Genomic DNA, 20,921 nt, shown 5'->3' with positions numbered 1-20,921 from the left:
GAGCTATTTGTGTCTCTTTTTGTACCTCCACTGTGTCATTCAGGACATTTTCTACATCTTTGTGGTCATTTATTTATTTTTGTGTGTCATTGTGTCTCTTCATGGTCATCTTATGTCTTTTTGTCACAAAGTTGGTTTTCTTCTGGACATTTTGTGGTTAGTGTGTCCATTTATAAAATCTAAATATACATTTTGCACCTCAATGTGGCCATTGGTGACTTGTGGTCTTTGTCTGTCCCTTTATAGTCATTTTGTTACTGCTTTACAGTAATTTCATGTCTCTTTGTTGCTATTTTGTCTTTCTTTGCTGTCTTGTTTTGAATATTGTGCCAATTCTGGTTTTTTTTGGTCAATTTTGTGTCTCTTTGTGCTAATTCTGAGTCTCTTTGTGGCCATATTGTGTCGTTTTAAGGCCATTTGTGTCATTCTGTGGTCATCTTCCCTCCGTGTATGCATTTGAAACCAATCCGTCCTTGGGGTCCCTCTGTCTCTTTAACCTTCATTCTGTCACTACAATTGTACAATACTCAAACAATTTGATTTTCCGACCTCACAGTTCATGAACTCCATTGTTGGCATAACTGGTTTACTAACCCTCAACTCAGTAATAAACTGAATAACAGAGAATCAAGGTGCATGGTGCAGATATATGTTGATGCTCTATAATGAAAGGTTCAGTCAGGATCTGGATGATGTTTCAAAGTATAAAGTAAGAGATAAGAAAGATTACCGGCTTAAATGATGAAATTAGCCAGTAACTGAAAGAGGAAGGATACTACTCGGATGACAATATTAGGAATTAAGGCTCCAGAGATTATTTATTAACAGCAGCATTGACATACAAAAATAGAAATATAAACAAATGTCATGTATGTTACAAGGCAAAAGCCCTCAAGGGTACAAACATCAGGTCAATCAGGATGAGTAAAAGTACCATTAGAGTCCATCACAGTCCGTTATAGAGCGGTCTGCAGTGTGGCTCTAGTTTGTCCTCGAGGACGTAGTCTGGTCCGCAGACCCAGGGGTCGCCCGTCTCCCACTGCCACTTCTGCAGGCTCTGCCTCAGACTCTCCAGCACGGCGCTGAACGACGGGTCGGACACCAGGTTCCTCGTCTCCAGTGGGTCTGTCCTGTGTCAGTGAAGCGGCTTTCAGCTATTCAAGTCATTTCACACCAACGCTCACTCTGAATTTAACATTAAAAGGAAAGATGTTCAGGCTTTGGCATTCTCCACCCTGTTGGCCTGTCGGCTGATTCTCCTCAACTGGAAGCTCCCTCGTCCTCCTTCGCATTCCCGTTGGGTTAACAAGGTGCTTTATAACTTGAAGCTCTAAAGACTTTGATTTACACTAAGAGGCTCTGGAAAATCATTTCATGCTACTTGGGATCCTTTTCTAAACTATGTACTCTTCTCTGGACCTTTCCTATAAGTTGGAAGATTGAACCCCCCCCCGGATTTTTTTCAATCACATTTTTTTTAATATATATATATATACATGTTTTGTTCTTCCCTACCTTCATTTAATTGATTTTTTATTTTTTTATTAATTAATCTTTTTTTCTATTTATTTATTCATTCTTCTTTTTCTTAAGTGTTTGGTCTGGCAGTGGGTGGCGGGTGGGTGGGTCGGGGTCGACATCCATCTGTGACTATGTTTACTTCATTTTTTATTTTTTTTTTACACTGTTATATTTCACACGGTATGTCTATAATGTTCAAACTGTTCTGTAGATAAAGTTTGAAAAAAAAAAAAAAAAAAAAAAAAGAAAAGGAAAGATGTTTGAGAGGCTTCTTGAATCATTCACGTTCAATAATGACTTTGTGGCTCTTTTACAGTCCAAGCAGCTCTGAAGTGTCGTACACGGACTCCACCAGGCTTCTGATGGTGTGTTGTATCTTTTCAAACTCAAATCTTTACGCTGGCTAATTTTCCATCAACTTTAAAAGAAAAGGTTTACTCTCTACCTGCTCCACTCCACCCACTAACAGGGGCCATGATGAAGAGATCCCCTGTGTGTGCGATGAGCAGCGGTGACTGACCTGGTGTCGTACAGCTCCCAGCGCTCTCTGTAGTAATACTGCTGCAGGGTTTTGAACCAGTGTGTGGGCTGCTGCAGCCTGGTGCGGTTCAGCAGGTCCTGGAAGGTTGGAGACACGTACAGGTCCTGGTCGATAGGGAAGGGCATGCGGTAGTGCAGGTTGTGGAGGAGGTGATACACCCCCTGCTGGACCGAGCGAGTCGGGTAGTACATGGTCACCTGGAAAACAGAGAGACAAGTCAGGGCTTGGATTCTTTTAGAGGAGTTTTTAAAAAAAACTTGTGGCGGTGAGGTCGTGACCTCGTGCAGCGACTGGCTGGAGTAGACGGTGTGCCAGCCGGCGGGCTCAGAAACCAGAGCTGGGAGCAGGGAGCGCCCGGTGAGCTGCACCGGGGTGGAGGGGCTGCCGGAGAGGCTGTAGGACGGGTAGGACACAGAGAACCAGTCCAGAATGGTGGGAGTGATGTCTGCAGAAACAAAACAACAATCAAAGAAAACATTAAACAAACATCTTGTATCTAATCTACTGCATGCTGTAGATTTTGGTATTCAAGGCAAATGAAAATCTTAACATCTAAGCTCATATTCACTTAAAGCCTGCGTGTACTGAGTAGATATTTGAGGAAAATGCAAAGATTCAGTTCATAGCTTAAAAGTTCACATCTTGGAGTGATTTTCTCTGGAGAGCCACAAACATGATGGAAAATAAATTCATTTGGCTTGTTTTGGATTCAGGATCTATTCAAAATGTTGCACTTTTAATTCTCTACGTGTTCAGTACATATTTGTGTAAGTATTTCTGGAGCTTTTATTTGATTGGTTTGGATTTTTCTGAGGTCTGTTGGTGAAGCTGCAGAAAGGTGGGTAGTGGACGCTGTTGGTGCCTTGTTGTAATGTCTCCCTCCTGTGGTTCCTTCAGAACATCACCTTTCTCTGTAATTCTCCAACTAAAGTCCTTATAAATCACATAAGGGGACGCTGAGCTTAAATGAAGCGTCTTCTTGACGTTATGGTTGACGTGGAGAGGCAGATTCCTCCTCTAGCAGGCCTCCCACCCTGCACCGTGTCTCACCCAGCAGGCTGACGTAGGCCTGGCTGGTCTCCCCCCAGCGCTCCCTGTGCTCTGGGGACGACACCAGCATTGGCTCTGCCGTCCCAGAGCGGTACAGGTTGGTTCTTCCGTTCGGGAAGGGGATGCCGTTATCAGAGCTGTAGATGATCAGAGTGTCGTTCTCATAGCCAGCTTCTCTGAGCTCCTGAAGGACCAGTCCAATACCTGTACAGGAACAGAAACGCTCGGTGAAACTAAACTAGAAGTAGGAGTAACAAATGATGAGCAAGTGTGAGATGCGTAGGAAAACATAAAAACAGCCATTATTGAGACATTTCTGTTTTTTGTTAATCTAGTTGAATAAATAAAACCGTTCATTTAACATCCAGAAGGCTACTTTTTAAATTCTATTTATCTTTTGATGTGTATTCATGAAGAAATTATTTTATGGAGGACTATTGTGGGAAAGGACCGAAAGTTGGCTGGTTCAAATCCCACTCTTAACCTCCGAAAGATGGCCAGGGTTTGCTCTGTGACAGCACACCGTTATCCAAGCAGCAGTTGGAGAAGCTTTCTGTGTACTTCAAAATGCTGCTGCCGATGCCCGGCTGAATGAGGAGGGTTGTGTCAGGACGAATCCAACTTGTGTTCAATCAAACGGATCACATGAATCACTATGGCAACACAGAGGTGAGCAGCCAAAAGTAAAATAGACACACAGAAATCCTTTTGATTTATTACTGTTCCATGCTTTGAGGTTGAACGGGTAGTTGTTCTTGAAAACACATGCTTCGTTTCTTAACAAATAGCATCGCATCCAATGTTCAAATGCAAACTAAAGTATTTTCTATACATGTGACTAGTCTGGTTGTTAAAAGACATGCGTCTCCTGTGATGTTAAATCTGCCACCCAGCCTCATCCTGTGTTGGGTTAACCGCAGTGGAGGTGAGAGAGTGAAGGTGTTTGTTTTTCTAATCAGGTGAGAAGTCACAAACAAGCCTTCCACTGGAGGAAATAGAACAAACATTGACAGAGGTGCCTGTGAAACCTGTGAGCCACTTTGAGAAGCCTTCAGTCTGTGCTCCGTTTCATTTACAGTTAAACTCAAGAGTTTCTTCAGAATTGGAATGAATTACATAACCCACTCGACCCGCTCATTTGGTTCAAATAACATCGTTCAAACTTCCACATATTGACTTCACTTTCACTACAATGAACCGAAGCCACAAGGACAAACTGTAAACTGAAACACACCCTAAGAGGATCAACTTGAACAAAGAGCAGATTACTGTGTTACGAGACAGGAAAGGTGTAGTTGTACTTCCCCACTTCCTTTCTCCTCTGCAGGTATTCTAGTGTGTGTTTGTATAACCAAGTGGTGTCAGGTACCCTGATCCAGCCTGCTGACTGTGGTGTACTGTGCAGCCAGGTCCGCTCGGGCCGTAGGCGTGTCCGGCACAAATGGAGGAACCTGAAGTTGGTCAAACGAGACACAGACATGAGCTTAAGATCAGAGTCTTTCATACGTGTTTCATCACACTGAGAGAAAATACCAGAATTTGCATAAACGGTGACAAATAAGTATGCAAAAAATAAAAAATAATATGTTGTTTATAATAAAAAAAAATCAGTATTCATGAGTTATTGCATTTCTGGCTAAAATTACATCTTTATACTTGAATATATGTTATAACAGCTACGATTCAAGAAATATGTGAAACATCCTAAATATACATCTTCTAGAATATCCATAAAGAAACCGAGGTGAAAAGTTACTGAGAGCCACCTCCAGGTTCCTGAGTGATACAAACGGTTCCAGGTTAAACATTCCAAGTTGATTCAGTTGTATTTTTCACACGTAATGACTATAAATATTTGTAAATGTGAAAAGGTTCAGACAGTTATTGACAATCATTTACCATGTAATATAATATATTACTGTTCATCTCAATTTTTCTTTTAACTTTTTAACGGTTTAGGAAAAATCTGTCATGATAGTCTTGAATAAAATGAGCACGTTTGTAAAACTTTGATCAAAATCAAATCATATACATTTTTGTATCCATCGGGATTTTTTATTTTTTTTTTACATGTTTTTAAGGAGGTATTAACTTTTAAACCTGCACGGTGGAGGAGCGGTTAGAGGAAACTCAAAGAAATCCCACCACTCACAGGAGAAAAAGTCTCCACCAGGACGGAAACCGTGAGACGAAAGCGCCAACCAGTAATCCATCCTGTCCTCCTAACGACCACGTTTGTGGAATTCTTCCTAAAGTCAGACAATACTAAACCGTCCGTCACGAACCTTTACTTGATCAGGTGTGTAATGCACGGGCGTCCAGTCGGGGATCCTGCCCATCCCCGTCTCACCGTTCCCAAACTTCTCACAGAAGGCTCCATACTGGGGCTGGGTATGTCCACATCGGTGAGTGTCATGGAAGGCGACGTAAAGGAAAAACGGCTGGTCTTCACCATCTCCTTTCTCCCTTCGAAGAGAGACGCCCTCTTTATGGAGCTGGAAGAACCGGCGGACCAGGAGTTTGATTCGGGTGATGTTCCTCCCGACCTGCAGGACCGAGTTGTTCTCCTCCGTGAAAGCGAAATCAAACGGGTACACGGGTCCTGGGCCGACGTGCTTCTTTCCAATTATACCTGAAAAAAGGAGAAGGAGGGGAAAGAGAGGAAGTGATATAATGAGGCGATAAATAAAGTAGTTAACAAATGAGAGAGGGCATGGGTTTAGCTGGTCGAGGCTGGCTCCCGACATGGAGAGGATTGGAGTTCACATATGACAGAAGACTTTGGCACTTATGTGACTCCGATGGAGTTTATCCAACAGCAAGGGTTTAATTGTGATGGAAGGGGATTGTTCAGGAAGAAAATGCCTAAAAGAAGATCCACAACCTGGGAGGAAAAGACCTGGACACAAGCCAATGAAGGAGCTTTTGTCCTGTGTGTCAATGCCAGTGGGGATTTGAAGGTGAAGCCTTTGCTTGTGTCTCATGCGTGGGTCCATTAGGTCTTTGAGGGTCCATTAGGTCTCCTCCTATGAGGAGCTAACTCAATGAAAACTAACCATGGGCGAGGGCAGGAACACCTGGACAGCTGCTCTTCAGTGTTTTTACTTTGCAACAGTTTATCACAATGGTGTATTTATGCGCTCAGCGACAGGTCATTTGTGTAACTGCTTGTGTTTTTGTGATTTGCATCACTTCTTGTTCATGACACACTTTCTCGTTAAAGGGGTCATAATATGCTAAATTTACTTTCTAATGGTTTTACAACAGTAATAATTGCCCCCATACCTGGACTGACGCCCCAGAAGTGAAGACAGTCTGTCCCCTCTCTTCCTGGCTTGTTTCAGTTTTTAAAAAGTGTGTTGCTCCAACCAGCCAATCAGAAATCAAACCCTATATAGTGTCATCGGGGGTTCAGCCAATCAGAATCAAGGCAGGCCCTCCCATTGAGTCCTCCCACAATTAGGCAGCTATCCTCTGGCACATGGCACCACGAGAGGAAGTACTTCCTCCTCTTCCCAAGATGGGCATGTGTGGGCGGAGCCAGTCCAGCTCACACAGACACAGCAGATTCTGAATGTAGCGCCTATGATCCAATATTCAAATGGAGGAAAATCAAGGAAAAGCTGGAATTGGGGCAATAAACTTTAAATATAATGTTGTTGGACCAATGCGACCATGTGAAAGTGTTGAACAGCTGGAGAATATGAGTCCTTTAAAGATGAAAATAGTACCTGTGTGCACGTTGGTCTTGTTGAGGAGCAGAGGTAAACTTTGCACTTCGTCAAATGAGTTGAAGTGATGAACCCCCTGATGAAGCCCGTACATGCCATTCTGATGCTGGAAACAAAACACACACAACTTAGTACTTAGTACAAATGAGCGGTCATTGTGTGTGTGTGTGTGTGTGTGTGTGTGTGTGTGTGTGTGTGTGTGTGTGTGTGTGTGTGTGTGTGTGTGTGTGTGTGTGTGTGTGTGTGTGTGTGTGTGTGTGTGTGTGTGTGTGTGTGTGTGTGTGTGTGTGTGAGTGTGTTACCTGTGGCAGTCCAGTGAGGATGGCCGAGCGGCTGGGTGAGCAGCTGCTGACGGATGTGAAGGCGTTGCTGAACACCACGCTGCGCTGAGCCAGAGAGTGAAGATGTGGCGTCTGGACCGCAGAGTTGTTGTAAACATCCGTCTCAAAACCTGCATCGTCAGCTGGAGGAGAGGAATAATGACGTGTGTATTGTTTTTATATTTTCTATGCAGGTGCTTTCATGCATAGTTTTCATGTACAATCATTTTGCCATATTGGCGTTGGAATATAATTTTCACTGCAATCAAACCTTTTGGATTCTATTTTGAAACCAATGAGTTTATTCTTTTAACAGAGAAAATCCCTGCTTTATATCTGCATTTGTTTAATAATAAAAAACAACCCAGATGCTGTTAAAAAGGAAGTGATATTTGGAGTAGTTTTTGAAAAGACTCCCTTGAAAACACTATTTATTTCAATATGTATAGTGGTTGTACTGGAGTATAAATTTCCAGTGCTTTTTCCACCTTTCCTTTCTACAATGTTGACACATTAGTTGTCATCTTTATCCTCTCTCGGACATGTATATTTGTGTACATGTATATGTAATACTGAATCAATAATATCCAAACTTTTGGCTTTGTGGGAGTTTGAGCAGTGTGGAAGTTGTATTTTAAATGTCTCATCTACTCCACCAAAAAAAAGACGAGATTTTATCTTTGAATGTCATTGAGATTCAGATTTCTCTGAAACCTGAAAATCTTTTAGTTTCACGGTAACATGCTGCTGACACACTGTTAATGTTCCACTTTTAGTTAGTTGTGCAAAATGATGTAAAATAATCTCAGCCACAATAACTTGAAATGGAGTTTTACATGTAAAACTTCAGTTTGAGTAGTAAAACTGTTTTAACCTGACGGTGAAAACAATGACAACAGGTTTCAAGATATAAATGTTATGAAACAACCTGGACGATTACACTCGTGTGTAAAATTATTAATGTTTTAGTTGATTTAACTAAACTAATCCCTCCATAAAACGCGTATAAACGTTATTGTATTTCTGCCAAATGAGCGAATGATTCAGTGTTTTAACTCTCCCAGCGATGAGAATTTTACTGAAATGTAAAACATTTACTCACCAATGATCAGAAGGACATTTCTTCCCTTTGACTCCCCGACAAAACAAGAAGCGAGAAGCAGAGCAAAGACTCCAGACGACATGACTCAAGTCTTCAGGATAACACCGGCTCCACCGTGAGACGAGAATATGAGCAAAGACCGTCACATCTTAACAAAAACACAATAACTCAGCGGTCAGATTGAGAGAAGGAGACCACTGGGAGACCACTGGAAGACCACCACAGTCACGTCTCAGGACTTCCGTAAATAACTTTAAGCCCCGCCCACATGGTGGTCACATGACCTGAGTCACATGACGAACCCCGGATCCACAGGCTCGAGCTTCATGGGTGAAATGTTTTTAGGAAGTGTTTTTTTTTAAAGAGAAGTATGAAGCAAAGAGGATCTGAGAATCACAGCAGAGAGCCCAGATAATGCCCCGGGGTGAGATTTCATTTTATTTTATTCTATTCCACTCTATTATTTTCTACTCTATTCTATTCCATTCCAAAGTGTTTTGGATCATTTCCAGTGCATTGAAGATTGCATTATTTCATTATAATGTCTTCTATTGCAGTGTCTTATTGTTACTGGCAGGGGCATATTGTTAATAGTTTCTATTGTAACATGAAATGACCGATTCTCTTTTATTCAGTTGTCTTTCTTCATACTCAAAGGTGCATAGTATTCTAGAGACTTCCCACTGGGATGGCTCTATTCCATTCCAATCTGTTTTCTTTTTGTTTAATATCTGGGTTTTTTTTTAACTGTGAGGGCATGTTTTAATCACTTCCAGTCTATTGGAGGAAACTGGTTTCTATTCGACTCTATTGTCATCTATTCAAAGTTCTGTTCTGTTTTCACTTTTCACTCCAAGGCACATGCTTTTGATGATTTCTATTTTATTGAATAAACATATGTTCTAATCAAGTCTGTTTTGTACCACGGCCTGTATTATATTGTATTCCATTCTATGTTTAGATTTACTTGTCTATTCTATTCTATTCAATATTTCCTCTAAGGTGATTTCTCTTCGAGTGTATTCCATTCTATTCTATGGTGTGATTTCAGTTCTCCTCCATCATATCCTATTCTCTGTTGTTTCAGTTTTTTCTTTGATAGTAGATTAACTTTCAGCTTTATTGATCTGTTTCTTTTCTGCAGTTTATTGTCCTCTTCTCCCGTCACACAGCTTTCTCTTTGGGTCAGTGTCAGTAATCTGTTTGCCGTGAACCCGTTTCACCCAGCAGGACCACGCTGCTCACATACTGTTGGAAGTTCATGGGACTGTCAAGGAGAAAAGAGGATCTCAGGACTGTTAAGTTCAGGTGTGCAAATCAGTAACATGTCATATGATTGTCTCCTGATGTGACAGTTGATCTGGGAGTATGGATGTCAGCTTGTAAACAGATGTGTAATGAACAACTAAACACTTAGAGAATCACATTTCGTTTTACAGAAGAACTCTAAAAGATACATACATTTTTTTATGATTTCTTCTTCTTCAAACCTCCAAAAATGTGTGTTTTTGCAGATATTTTATGTTTGATTATTTCTGTGTTAATCTAGCATCTCCTCTCGGTAGTTTTGAGTCATTAAGAGTCATATAAAGACTTTTGTGAGACTCTTTTGTCATCGTTTTCACTCATTTCCATCATTTCTTTTTTAACATTTGTGACAAAATGTTGCTGTTATTAGCGTCTATTTCTAGGAGGACCACAAGAAACCCTTTCAACAGTTCAGTCCAGTTTTTGTTTCTGCTGGCGGGTTCTTGACTTTTCTTGTAGTTTACATCGCAGCACAGCTTTGAACAAAGTGCTCCGTTTGGCATGGATTTCTTTTATCCTGCAGTCATGCAAATCTTGCTGTAATGAGGCGCAGAAAGACTAATGACCTTGAGACAAATTAAAAGCATTGTAAAACACAGAGAAATTTGATATATCAGGTTCTTGTGATTGCTCTCTTGCAATCTCCCACTTGCTGTCCTGGAGTGTTTGACTGGCTGCATCATTGTTTGTGTGTATTGTTGTAACTATATTTACTGCTGTCTTGGCCAGGTCACTCTTGGAAAAGAGGTTTTACGTCCTCCTCTGAGCTTGGCCTGCACTTGCAACAACAGAGCGATGGACCAGCCTCTGCTCGGAGGAGCGCCGGCCCGACGCTGCTGCTCCCACCGCTCCCTGCGGGCCTGGCTGCCCATCCTCTCCTGGCTGCCTCGGTACAACCGGAAATGGCTGCAGATGGACGTCCTCGCCGGCCTCACCGTGGGGCTCACGACTGTCCCGCAGGCGCTGGCTTATGCTGAAGTGGCCGGACTTCCTGTGCAGGTGAGAATGTGAGGCTACTCAATACTTTAATACTTTCCATGGCGGGCAGCGGCTGATCCCCGCTGACTGTGGCCAGAGGTACGGTACAGCCGGTTAACTTGAAACATGTTTTTTTTGGAGAAGACGTGCACAAGAAGAACATGCAAACACCACACATCAAAGGTCCTCAAGACCTGCACTGAACCAGGGATACTTATACTTTGAGGGCAGAGTGTAATCACTACTACACCAGAACTTCTCCAAAAAAGACGACGTTTGTGGTAATCTATTTAGAATAGTTTACGAAGTGGTTTGACTTTAGCTGCAGCTCATAGTGTGTTTATTAGGTATTTTGAACGCCTCTGAGTCGTGTATGTACCATGAAACATGAGTTAATGAACAGTTATTTGTAGTAGTGATGTTGTGTCACATATGATAATAATTAGTATATCCTAATAGAATACATCTTCAGGAAATATAGTCAACAATTCTTTGCAATTTCAAGTGTTTTTCTCTCTCAAGATTATAATGTCTAATTTGTTTTGGATTATTCGCACACTGTTTGTTCAGGGTGACGAAAGACAAAATCTGGTCTTTAATGTAACGCGTGTGTGTGTGTGTGTGCGTGTGTGCGTGTGTGCGTGTGCGTGTGCGTGTGCGTGTGCGTGTGCGTGTGCGTGTGCGTGTGTGTGTGTGTGTGTGTGTGTGTGTGTGTGTGTGTGTGTGTGTGTGTGTGTGTGTGTGTGTGTCAACAGTACGGCCTCTACTCCGCCTTCATGGGGGGGTTTATCTACACCCTCCTGGGGACCTCTAAGGACGTGACTCTGGGTCCCACGGCCATCATGTCCCTCCTGTGTTCCTCTCTGGTTGGGGGTCAGCCATGCCGGGCCGTACTGCTCAGCCTCCTCTGCGGACTCATCCAGGCTGCGATGGCGTTACTGAGATTAGGTGAGCGGACTGGAGCCAAAAAGATTAGACGTTTTGTTTTAAGACGGAATCACATTCAAATCTGTGAAACTTAAACGGTCTTACATGTTTACATTTGGGGTTTTTATGTTTTGCACCTGAGAACCAAGCCTTTGTCTGGCCTTGTGATTCTGCAGGTTTTCTGCTGGACTTCATCTCTTATCCGGTTATAAAAGGCTTCACTTGTGCTGCTGCAGTAACTATTGGTTTTGGCCAGGTCAAAGTGAGAAACACACATTCCTGACTTGGGTGTACGATGCCAATCTTTTTATTCACCTGTAGTGTTTAGAATATAACCGGTTTCCCCTGTTTGTAGAATATTCTGGGAATCCACGGCGTTCCGCCGGAGTTTTTCCTGGAGGTGTATTATACCTTCTACGGGATCCCGGATGCCAGAGTCGGCGACGTGGTCCTGGGCCTGCTCTGTCTCGCTGTCCTGATCATGCTGACCTTCATGAAGATGAGTCTGAGCTCTGAAGACGCTCCCACCTGCCAAAAAGTCGCCAGGAATGTGGTGTGGGGGGTCGCGACCAGTTAGTACCTGCATGGCTGTGTGTGTGTGTGTGTGTGTGTGTGTGTGTGTGTGTGTGTGTGTGTGTGTGTGTGTGTGTGTGTGTGTGTGTGTGTGTGTGTGTGTGTGTGTGTGTGTGTGTGTGTGTGTGTGTGTGTGTGTGTGTGTGTGTGTGTGTGTGTGTGTGTGTGTGTGTGTGTGTGTGTGTGTGTGTCTGTGTGTCTGTGTGTGTGTGTGTGTCTGCATTACAAAAAATGAACAAGACTCCTGATTAATTTTGTGTTTTTGTGTTCCGGCCAGTGCGTAATGCTCTGGTGGTCACAGCCGCGTCCCTCGTGGCTTTTTCCTGGGAAGCTTACGGTCATCACGTGTTTACGATCACTGGTCGGACCGCCAAAGGACTCCCGCCGTTCAGACCTCCACCGACCTCAGACACTACAGCCAACGGTACTGTCGTCTCCTTCGGGGAGATCGTGGAGGTGAGGAACGTCGGCGGGAGGAGGGAAGGCCCTGGGGCTTTTTGCTTTATGGCAGGAATGCAACTTTCACTTCCTGTTTTGAGCTTCTGACTGCAGCGCTGCTGACTGCAGCGCTGCTGACTGCAGCGCTGCTGACTGCAGCGCTGCTGACTGCAGCGCTGCTGACTTCAGAGCTGCTGACTGCAGCGCTGCTGACTGTAGAGCTGCTGACTGCAGCGCTGCTGACTGTAGAGCTGCTGACTGTAGAGCTGCTGACTGTAGTGCTGCTGACTGCAGCGCTACTGACTGCAGCGCTGCTGACTGTAGAGCTGCTGACTGTAGAGCTGCTGACTGTAGAGCTGCTGACTGTAGCGCTACTGACTGTAGAGCTGCTGACTGCAGCGCTGCTGACTGTAGAGCTGCTGACTGTAGAGCTGCTGACTGCAGCGCTGCTGACTGTAGCGCTGCTGACTGTAGAGCTGCTGACTGTAGCGCTGCTGACTGTAGAGCTGCTGACTGTAGAGCTGCTGACTGTAGAGCTGCTGACTGCAGCGCTGCTGACTGTAGAGCTGCTGACTGTAGAGCTGCTGACTCTAGAGCTGCTGACTGCAGCGCTGCTGACTGTAGAGCTGCTGACTCTAGAGCTGCTGACTTCAGAGCTGCTGACTTCAGAGCTGCTGACTGTAGAGCTGCTGACTTCAGAGCTGCTGACTTCAGAGCTGCTGACTGTAGAGCTGCTGACTTCAGAGCTGCTGACTTCAGAGCTGCTGACTTCAGAGCTGCTGACTGTAGAGCTCCTGACTGCAGCGCTGCTGACGTGCCATCATCTCACTGCGTGTTCTGCAGGGACTCGGTGGAGGACTTGCACTGATCCCCTTCATGGGCCTGTTGGAGAGCATCGCCATTGCAAAAGCTTTTGGTGAGTGGATTAGCGAGTCAAGAAAAACTCATTTATATCGACAAATTCCTGTTCTACACATCTGCCACAGCGACTTCAGAACAAATGTACCCAGAACTGTTGAATAGTTCCACATGAAACTTGGTGTGAAATCAACTGAGGCCACCCAACAACCATTTGGAAAACAATTTTTGACCCATTAGTAACGACTGTTGGAGCACCTTTGTTAGAATCTACACTTCTTAGGACCAAAAGAGACTTTTTTTAAAATCCATTTTCCACCAACTCAAATTAGCCCGGAGCAGCAAAAGACATCCCTCCAAAATGAAGAAAACACACTCACGAGTGTCGTGGGTTGAGTTTCATTCAGGAAAGTTAAGAACTACAATTAATAACTGCTGTCATTTTATCCCAGCTTATTGTTCTTTGAAATTGTTTTGCTTATTTCTCCCCACATGACAGATAGACTCACTGTATTTCAGGTAAACCAGCATTGGTGGGAATAAAAGTAAACCGTCATCATTCTTCTTTCCTCCAAGACTTTGTCTTGAATAGATTCATACATGGTTAACAAGGTTAACATGTTTTCTTTTCCTTTGTTTTTATTTTTTTATTTGGTACCACTTAAAAACAAATACAATGCAAAAGTCCACACGTTAGAAGGGATCCTTTTTTTTTAAAGAAATAGAATAAATAAAGCAAATGCACAACATGTACAACAGAACATGGGGTGTTTTACACTATATGAAAAATAAAATAATGGTTGCACAATGCATACTTTACAGATTAAGCAATTGCAACAAATGAGCAATCAGAATGGGAGGTGTTACAACAACAAAAAAGAAAATTAAACTAAAGTTGGTGGTGTTGGGAGGATGTACCTTTTACTGTTCTTCCAGATTTCAGATTTTGCCTTTGTCATTCACTAATACGTGGGCCGTCTGGTTTTAAGCCATTTTCTTGTTATTGCCTTTCTGGCCGCCACACTCAGTATTCCAAAGAAGCACTTGTCATTTGCATTTGTGGATATGGAGCGTAGCAAACCAAACAAGAGTTTATTCCAATTAAATTCAATATTTCTTGCAAACATAGCAACTACTTCCGTATGAATCTTGTGCCAGAAAGCAGTTACGTTTGGACAGGTCCAAAATGAGTGAAAGTGGTTTGCTTCCTGAGCTCCACAGTTTCTCCAACAACTAGAAGAGCCGGTGAGGTGAGAACTTTGATCAGGAGTGATAAAGAATCTGCTCAGAAGTTTCCAGCCAAAAACCCTCCATGAGGTTAAAGATGACATCCTCCACTGAAATTCACAGCACTTTTCCCACTCCTCCACTGTAATGCTACTGTTGGTTTCCCTTTCCCATTTTTGTTTTACATAAATGGTGCTTGTTGTTTTAACCTCCTGAAGTGCCTTATAGAATCCTGAGATTATTTTGAGCCCTGAGTCTCCCCTGTAAGCACTTAGAAAAACTTTCAGTGGAGTATTTTTAGACACTCTTTGTCCATTAGAAATATAGCTGTTTGAATGGTGTCGGATCTGAAGGAATCTATAGTGTTTCTGGCCTTTTTCAATGTAATAAACCCTATAATGTAATAATTTGCCAATATTGTAATACAATATTCGATCCATTATTGTAATTTTGCCAATAATGTCTTAAGTTGTTACATGATTGCTGTAGCATTAAAAAAAAAAAAAAAACTTTCCCACTCTAATAACAATTACATTTCTGTAATCATTTCGGAACTGAAACCTTTATTTTGTAGGTTTAATACAGTTTGTTCATCAAAAATAAGCATAGTGGAGTTATTGATGACACATAGACTGCAATACTCTCAGTTATGGTTGTAAAAAGTCTTTTCATGTTTTACTACAGTTTTGGTAAGTTATTATGTTATTGTTTGTTAGAACATACTGAGATGTACAGTTGAGAAAGTGAATGTGACACACTTTTGTTGACAATCTATAGAAATCTTCCTTTACTTATCACATTGAGCTTTACACATTGAACATTCATCTTTCTTGAAGACCTTGAAGAAATGTTTATTTACATGTAATTCTGTGAAAGGTGTACAGGGGGAGCCACAACATCGGGGTAGAGGAGCTGCATGTTCCTCCAGAGCCTGAACTATGTCATATTTACTGTTTTTGTTAGTTGTCATAGTTCTCATATGTAGCTGCTTTCTTTTGGGATCAACACGGCAAGTTATTTCAACCGCATGTTTGATTTGACACAACTTTAATGCAAAATTCTAAATATCTAAATATTGAATTCCTTCAGATAAGACATGTTTCTACAGATTATACTAATGTTTGATGGTCAAAGCAGCTGCAAATCAAGTCTGTCTTCAAACATTTGTCTGATTCAAACTCTCTGTTGCCCCTCAGCCAGTCAGAACGACTACAGGATCGATGCCAACCAGGAGCTGCTGGCAATCGGTGTGACCAACATCATGGGCTCCTTCGTGTCAGCCTACCCCGTCACCGGCAGCTTTGGGAGGTTGGTGTGTGTGAGTGGGAAAGAAAATCCAAAAAGCAATATGAAGCTGAAAGATGACATTTTGACTGTGTTGTTCGAACTTCACATCCAGAACAGCAGTGAACTCTCAGACTGGGGTTTGCAGCCAGGCTGGAGGGATCGTCACCAGTGAGTTGTGCCACTTTTAGCTTGTCTCTTCTGCCCCCTTGTGGTGATCTCTGTCATTGCGTGGAGTTCCCGCCTTCCTGCTTTTAAAAGCGATTTTGAAGATTGACGGAAAACATCTCACCGAACATTTTATGTGTGAGACTGGATTTATTGTGTAATTGGTAATTATTGGGGAGATTACAGCAAAACATTAGTGTTGCATAATAATCTTGGATCATAAAGTGATTATTACACTTTATTGGGCACTTTTTATATTTCATAATCGAAACGATATGGAAACCTATGAACAAAGACAGGAAGGGTGGTGGCAGTTACATCACCCTTCTAAATTCCAGGTAATTTGATGATAAGCTTTATCCAGAGTTGACGTTTAAGGTCAGAAAATGTCCAGTGGCACAGATACCATGTTCTCGTTCACAATTACATGTTTAAACTTACAACATGAATTGGCACTATGATGTCCAAATGCATTGTGGGCATCTTCACCAATCATAGCAAAAAACCCCAAAACAAAACAGGTTTAACTACTTGAGCTAACAATTTCGTTATTCTGGGAGCAAGTAAAAATCTAGTTTCAGTCATCCTACAGTGTGTACAAATGTTGACTAAATGTTCCTTTTCTATGTTTGGCAGGTGTGATTGTGTTACTGTCCTTGGCTTTTCTCATGCCGGCCTTCTTCTACATCCCAAAAGCTTCCCTCGCTGCTGTTATCATTTGTGCAGTAGCTCCCATGGTGGATTACCGGGTTGTGGTCAAGATGTGGAAGATTCATAGTAAGCGTCTGCTTGTGTGTGTGTGTGTGTGTGTGTGTGTGTGTGTGTGTGTGTGTGTGTGTGTGTGTGTGTGCGTGTGTGTGTGTGTGTGTGTGTGTGTGTGTGTGTGTGTGTGTGTGTGTGTGTGTGTGTGTGTGTGTGTGTGTGTGTGTGTGTGTGTGTGTTGGATATGCAGGGGCGACTGGTCATTAGGGGCAGAGCCCCACCTGGTGTCATCAGAAAGGACTGAATGCAAAGTATGCTAATATTTCTTTATTATTAGATTATCTACAGTATTTTCTTGTCTGTGAATAAAACTTCCTCTTATATAGCACATAATTACTGTGTGAGGACTGTACTCCCTGGTTATTAGTCTCCTCTTGCGGTCTCTTGTGCACACACTTTACTTTGGAATTCAATAGTGTCACTTGACCTAAATAAAGTCTTGCCCCACCAAGTATTTACATCTCGAAACGCCACTGTGGATACGTGTTTTTCTGACGTCGGTGCGTCTCCCACAGAATTGGACCTGCTGCCATTTTTCGTGACATTCCTGATGAGTTTCTGGCAGGTGCAGTACGGCATCATCGGAGGTGTGGCCATGTCTGGAGTCCTGCTGCTTTACGGCGTGGCCAGACCCCGGATAAAGGTACAGCGTGAATTGTTAAATGATGGAGGAACTAAAGAATTTGTCTTTTAAAAAAATTTATTTTTACCATTAGCTTGGTGGTTTGGCCGGATTAGAACCCCCTATGGGCCGGTTTTGGCCCACGGACCTCATGTTTGATACCCCTGCTTTAGACTTCTGTAAAGAGAAGATTTCCTGTCCTGGTCCCTCCCTAACATCGATGTTTTACCCATGCAGGTGTCTGAACGCGGCGTGTTGGTGATGGAGTTGAACAGCGGCCTCAGTTTTCCCGCCACAGAGTATCTCAGCCACACGCTTCACACTCGGGCTCTGGAGGGTGAGGGCGGGTCTGACAGTCGGTCTCATGGTGACATGGGTCCTCGGTGCATTAACCCCCCCCCCCCGTGTCTCCCCCCAGTGTCTCCCCCGCGGTCGGTGGTGCTGGACTTCCATCACGTCAGCAGCATAGATTACACCGTGATCAGCGAGCTGAGGGACCTGCTGAGGCAGTTCAAACTACGACAGGTCAAGCTGCTGTTTTCCAGATTGCAGGTATGTCTGTCAGTCTTGAACTCCCTTCATGTCCTGGTGGCAGTTTTGTCAAATTCAGCACGAGTAATCACTCCGAGTTGAGTATTTAGACTTTGTTTTTTGAAGGTCAAAGGTCACTGTTTTTGCTGGTGCACGCTGGACGCTGTGACCTTTTGCTGTTTCACTGGAATTTGTTTGAGTATTTTCAACCCTGACTAAAGAAAAACTGGTCAAACCAAATACTATTACACGCACATGTCATATTGATTTTATTTCAGGGAAACACGAACACAAATACCCTCAAACAAGCCGAACCAGTAAAATTATATCACAACAACCTTTTAATAACTACAAATGTTTCACTCCGGTACATTATGAAAAAAGTCAAATAGTTGTTGTTGTTTTTTTTTATAAACCCAAAATCATGAAATCATTTGAAGAAACATAAATGCAACTTGATATTTGACACTTTTTATGATGCTTATAGGTGTAAAATACAGCAACTTGACCAAATATTATGGTCAATATGGTCAAACCAATCAATCCATCCAGATTTATTGAAATGGTCTGCTGCTAATAATGGTTGAAGGCAGGTTCACCTGTACAGGTAAACAGTCCATCACAGGATGAACACAGAGAGACGTCCTCAAAACCACTGTCTGGTAGTATGGGAAGTATCTCTGGAGAAAACCCTCCGATACGCACCGAGAGAACACGCAAACTTCACACATAACGATAGTTAATCATGATCATCCGCACACGTGTTCTATCTTGTGTTTTTCTGCAGCCGTCTGTGCTGAATGTTCTGCAAGCCGCTGATCTGGAGGGCTTCCTGCATTCGGACAGCGTGGAGGCGGCGCTGCAGATGGAGGCGGCGCTGCAGATGGAGGCGGCGCTGCAGATGGAGGCAGGAAGTGTCGGCGATGATTAACTTCCGCATGTTTTTAATGACTCCTGATAGGAGATGTTTGACGCCGGACTGAAGGGACGTAACAAGAACTCTGAACTGTGTTGTCACATATTGGGAATTATTAGGCTGTTGTGACCTTTCAAAGTGATAAGCTACCTCCAGTTGCTGTGGATTGAAGGAAAGCGTCTCAATGAATGTTTTATCTGTGAGATTGGACTTTGGAAATTATTGGTGAGATTACAGCGCTACATTAGTGTTGCTCAAGGACCTTGGATTGTAAAATGATTACTGCACTCTTATTGGGGACATTTTCCATTTTGTAATAGAAAGGATATTAATCCATCTATTTTTATAAACCCTCTGTGCAGACTGCTTGGAGCTGGAGTCACTCCGCGCTGACTCGAGGTGAAAGGTTCGATACGACACAGACAGATTGGGTGGGTAGATGGGATTTTAAAGACAGTTAAGGCGAGCACTGAGAGACGCACCGACGGCCGGTTTATAGCTACCAAGTACATTAACAAACGTGGAGACGGAAATTTCCTGTGAAATAAATTCCACACACGCACAGGGAGAACATGCAAACTCTGCACGACATACCAGTGTCTTGTCTTTGGTTTGTCGTTGGGCTGAATGTGACCTGCCCGAGACCAAATCTCAATATTTTAAAAGAACAGAACCGATAACGTCTCAACTGAAATTAAAGTTTTTAAGCTTGAAAACATTATTCAGTGTTTTTAATTACCATTCCATATGAATGTGTGTGTATATATATATATATATATATATATATGGATTTTCCTAAATAAACCTCCTTTGTTTTAATTTGTGTGTGTGATTAAAATCATTTACATTTTTCAGTTTATTTACTTAATATATCTGGGCTTCTTCAGATGACCGTGCATTAATGCTGTCCCATCACAACAAAACACTGATGACCAAAACTTCAAATCTCTGCTCACAGATTCACAAACGTACAAGTGTTTGTGAGGAGGATTACCTGTTAATCCACTGACAAGACGTTTGTGTCAAAACACACTGATTGTAAAAATACCTTATTACAAACCAACCATATTCTAAACCTGCATGTGCACACTGAATATCTTCCATCTGGACGTCTGTGACAAGAAGACCATTGTCAAACATCTATTATGGGATGGTCTGAATGGCTCCATGCTTGTTGACCTTCATCTGACTTCACAAACACATTTCAGAACTCTGTGTGTGTGGTGGGTGTGTGTGTGTGTGTGTGTGTGTGTGTGTGTGTGTGTGTGTGTGTGTGTGTGTGTGTGTGTGTGTGTGTGTGTGTGTGTGTGTGTGTGTGTGTGTGTGTGTGTGTGTGTGTGTGTGTGTGCGTGTGTGTGTGTTCCAAATTCCAGATGTCCAAGGTGCGAAACCGAAGTGTTTGAGCAGTTCATAATCACATTACATTCAATCCATTCATCATCCTGCTCAGTCCAGTTTTATTTCTCACTCGCAGCTTTTCTGATTGAGACGAGTCAGAACACAAAATGTTTGGATGGGATGTCGGACATCCATTAAAGACGTCAAGACTCTGAAAAGGCTAATAGGAGTTTTGCAAATGGTCTTTATTTGCATTTTCAAAAGAACATTCCTTGGTGTTTTCATTTTAACTGTGACTTGTGTTTGCCTTTCACTCAAATTTGTCACTCAAATCAACTACAGTTAATTAAACTGCTTCCATCAAGGAAGATTCTGGTTGTCTGACTTTTAACCAGTGAAAGCTGCTGATGGAAAAAGATTAAATAGGTCAACACGTCTTCTTGGAATATAAGGAAGTGATCTTTTTTTTTTTTTTTTTGATTACATTTTTTTTTATTATTTTTCCTCAAACAAAACACAATTATATATACATATCGATGCTTGTATAAAACTCTTCAAACAAAAATCCCTTTGAGTGTCCAAGAACATACAATGATGAACAGAAATCCAAGTGTACACCTGATACATTTCGTATAAAATTATGTATTCTCATCCAGAACAGTTGAATTTGTGGACAAGACCACAGCACATGTATTAAAGTACCATCACAGTGTTTACATTTCCAAC

General features: G+C 42.5%; 2 protein-coding genes across 6 annotated transcripts; one reads left to right on the top strand and one right to left on the bottom strand.

Moving 5' to 3' along the window:
- Positions 1 to 792: 792 nt before the first annotated feature.
- Positions 793 to 8,556, bottom strand: sgsh (N-sulfoglucosamine sulfohydrolase (sulfamidase)). 2 transcript variants are annotated; one of them, XM_080464091.1, is made up of 9 exons: positions 8,266 to 8,556; positions 7,146 to 7,306; positions 6,844 to 6,949; positions 5,398 to 5,744; positions 4,482 to 4,563; positions 3,113 to 3,316; positions 2,341 to 2,507; positions 2,042 to 2,259; positions 793 to 1,130 (listed from the first exon to the last, which is right to left on the bottom strand). In XM_080464091.1, the coding sequence occupies exons 1-9, from the start codon at positions 8,345 to 8,347 to the stop codon at positions 947 to 949; spliced, it is 1,551 nt and encodes a 516-aa protein (XP_080320217.1). In that variant the 5' UTR covers positions 8,348 to 8,556; the 3' UTR covers positions 793 to 946. The 2 variants fall into 2 exon arrangements, with proteins under 2 accessions (XP_080320217.1, XP_080320218.1); XM_080464092.1 differs by having other exon boundaries at positions 5,404 to 5,744.
- A 14-nt stretch (positions 8,557 to 8,570) lies between these two features.
- On the top strand, positions 8,571 to 19,569 carry slc26a11 (solute carrier family 26 member 11). Of its 4 annotated transcripts, none has more exons than XM_080464089.1 (16): positions 8,577 to 8,689; positions 9,496 to 9,573; positions 10,303 to 10,572; positions 11,307 to 11,499; positions 11,655 to 11,740; positions 11,834 to 12,050; positions 12,329 to 12,507; positions 13,333 to 13,405; positions 15,771 to 15,882; positions 15,974 to 16,029; positions 16,663 to 16,803; positions 17,304 to 17,431; positions 17,648 to 17,747; positions 17,829 to 17,962; positions 18,729 to 18,788; positions 18,825 to 19,569. In XM_080464089.1, exons 3-16 carry the CDS (start codon positions 10,369 to 10,371, stop codon positions 18,870 to 18,872), a joined length of 1,731 nt encoding a protein of 576 aa, XP_080320215.1. In that variant the 5' UTR covers positions 8,577 to 8,689; positions 9,496 to 9,573; positions 10,303 to 10,368; the 3' UTR covers positions 18,873 to 19,569. The 4 variants fall into 4 exon arrangements, with proteins under 4 accessions (XP_080320213.1, XP_080320214.1, XP_080320215.1 ...); XM_080464090.1 differs by having other exon boundaries at positions 8,583 to 8,689; positions 9,438 to 9,573; XM_080464087.1 differs by having other exon boundaries at positions 8,571 to 8,689; positions 18,729 to 19,569.
- The last annotated feature ends 1,352 nt before the right edge of the window (positions 19,570 to 20,921 follow it).

The sequence above is a fragment of the Lipophrys pholis genome (genome assembly GCF_963383615.2).
Source record: "Lipophrys pholis genome assembly, chromosome: 5".
Classification (NCBI taxonomy): domain Eukaryota; kingdom Metazoa; phylum Chordata; class Actinopteri; order Blenniiformes; family Blenniidae; genus Lipophrys; species Lipophrys pholis.
The sequence above is the reverse complement of the archived record's forward strand: the minus strand, read 5'-3'. Positions and strand labels throughout refer to the sequence as shown.

Coding starts and splice junctions, on each gene's coding strand:
- sgsh (XM_080464091.1), bottom strand. CDS start 8,347: ATGTCGTCTGGAGTCTTTGCTCTGCTTCTCGCTTCTTGTTTTGTCGGG. Junction 7,307..8,265: donor AAATGTCCTTCTGATCATTG/GTGAGTAAATGT, acceptor CCTCTCCTCCAG/CTGACGATGCAGGTTTTGAG. Junction 3,317..4,481: donor AGTCAGCAGGCTGGATCAGG/GTACCTGACACC, acceptor GTTCCTGTACAG/GTATTGGACTGGTCCTTCAG.
- slc26a11 (XM_080464087.1), top strand. CDS start 10,369: ATGGACCAGCCTCTGCTCGGAGGAGCGCCGGCCCGACGCTGCTGCTCC. Junction 15,883..15,973: donor GTCACCGGCAGCTTTGGGAG/GTTGGTGTGTGT, acceptor CTTCACATCCAG/AACAGCAGTGAACTCTCAGA. Junction 16,804..17,303: donor CAAGATGTGGAAGATTCATA/GTAAGCGTCTGC, acceptor CGTCTCCCACAG/AATTGGACCTGCTGCCATTT.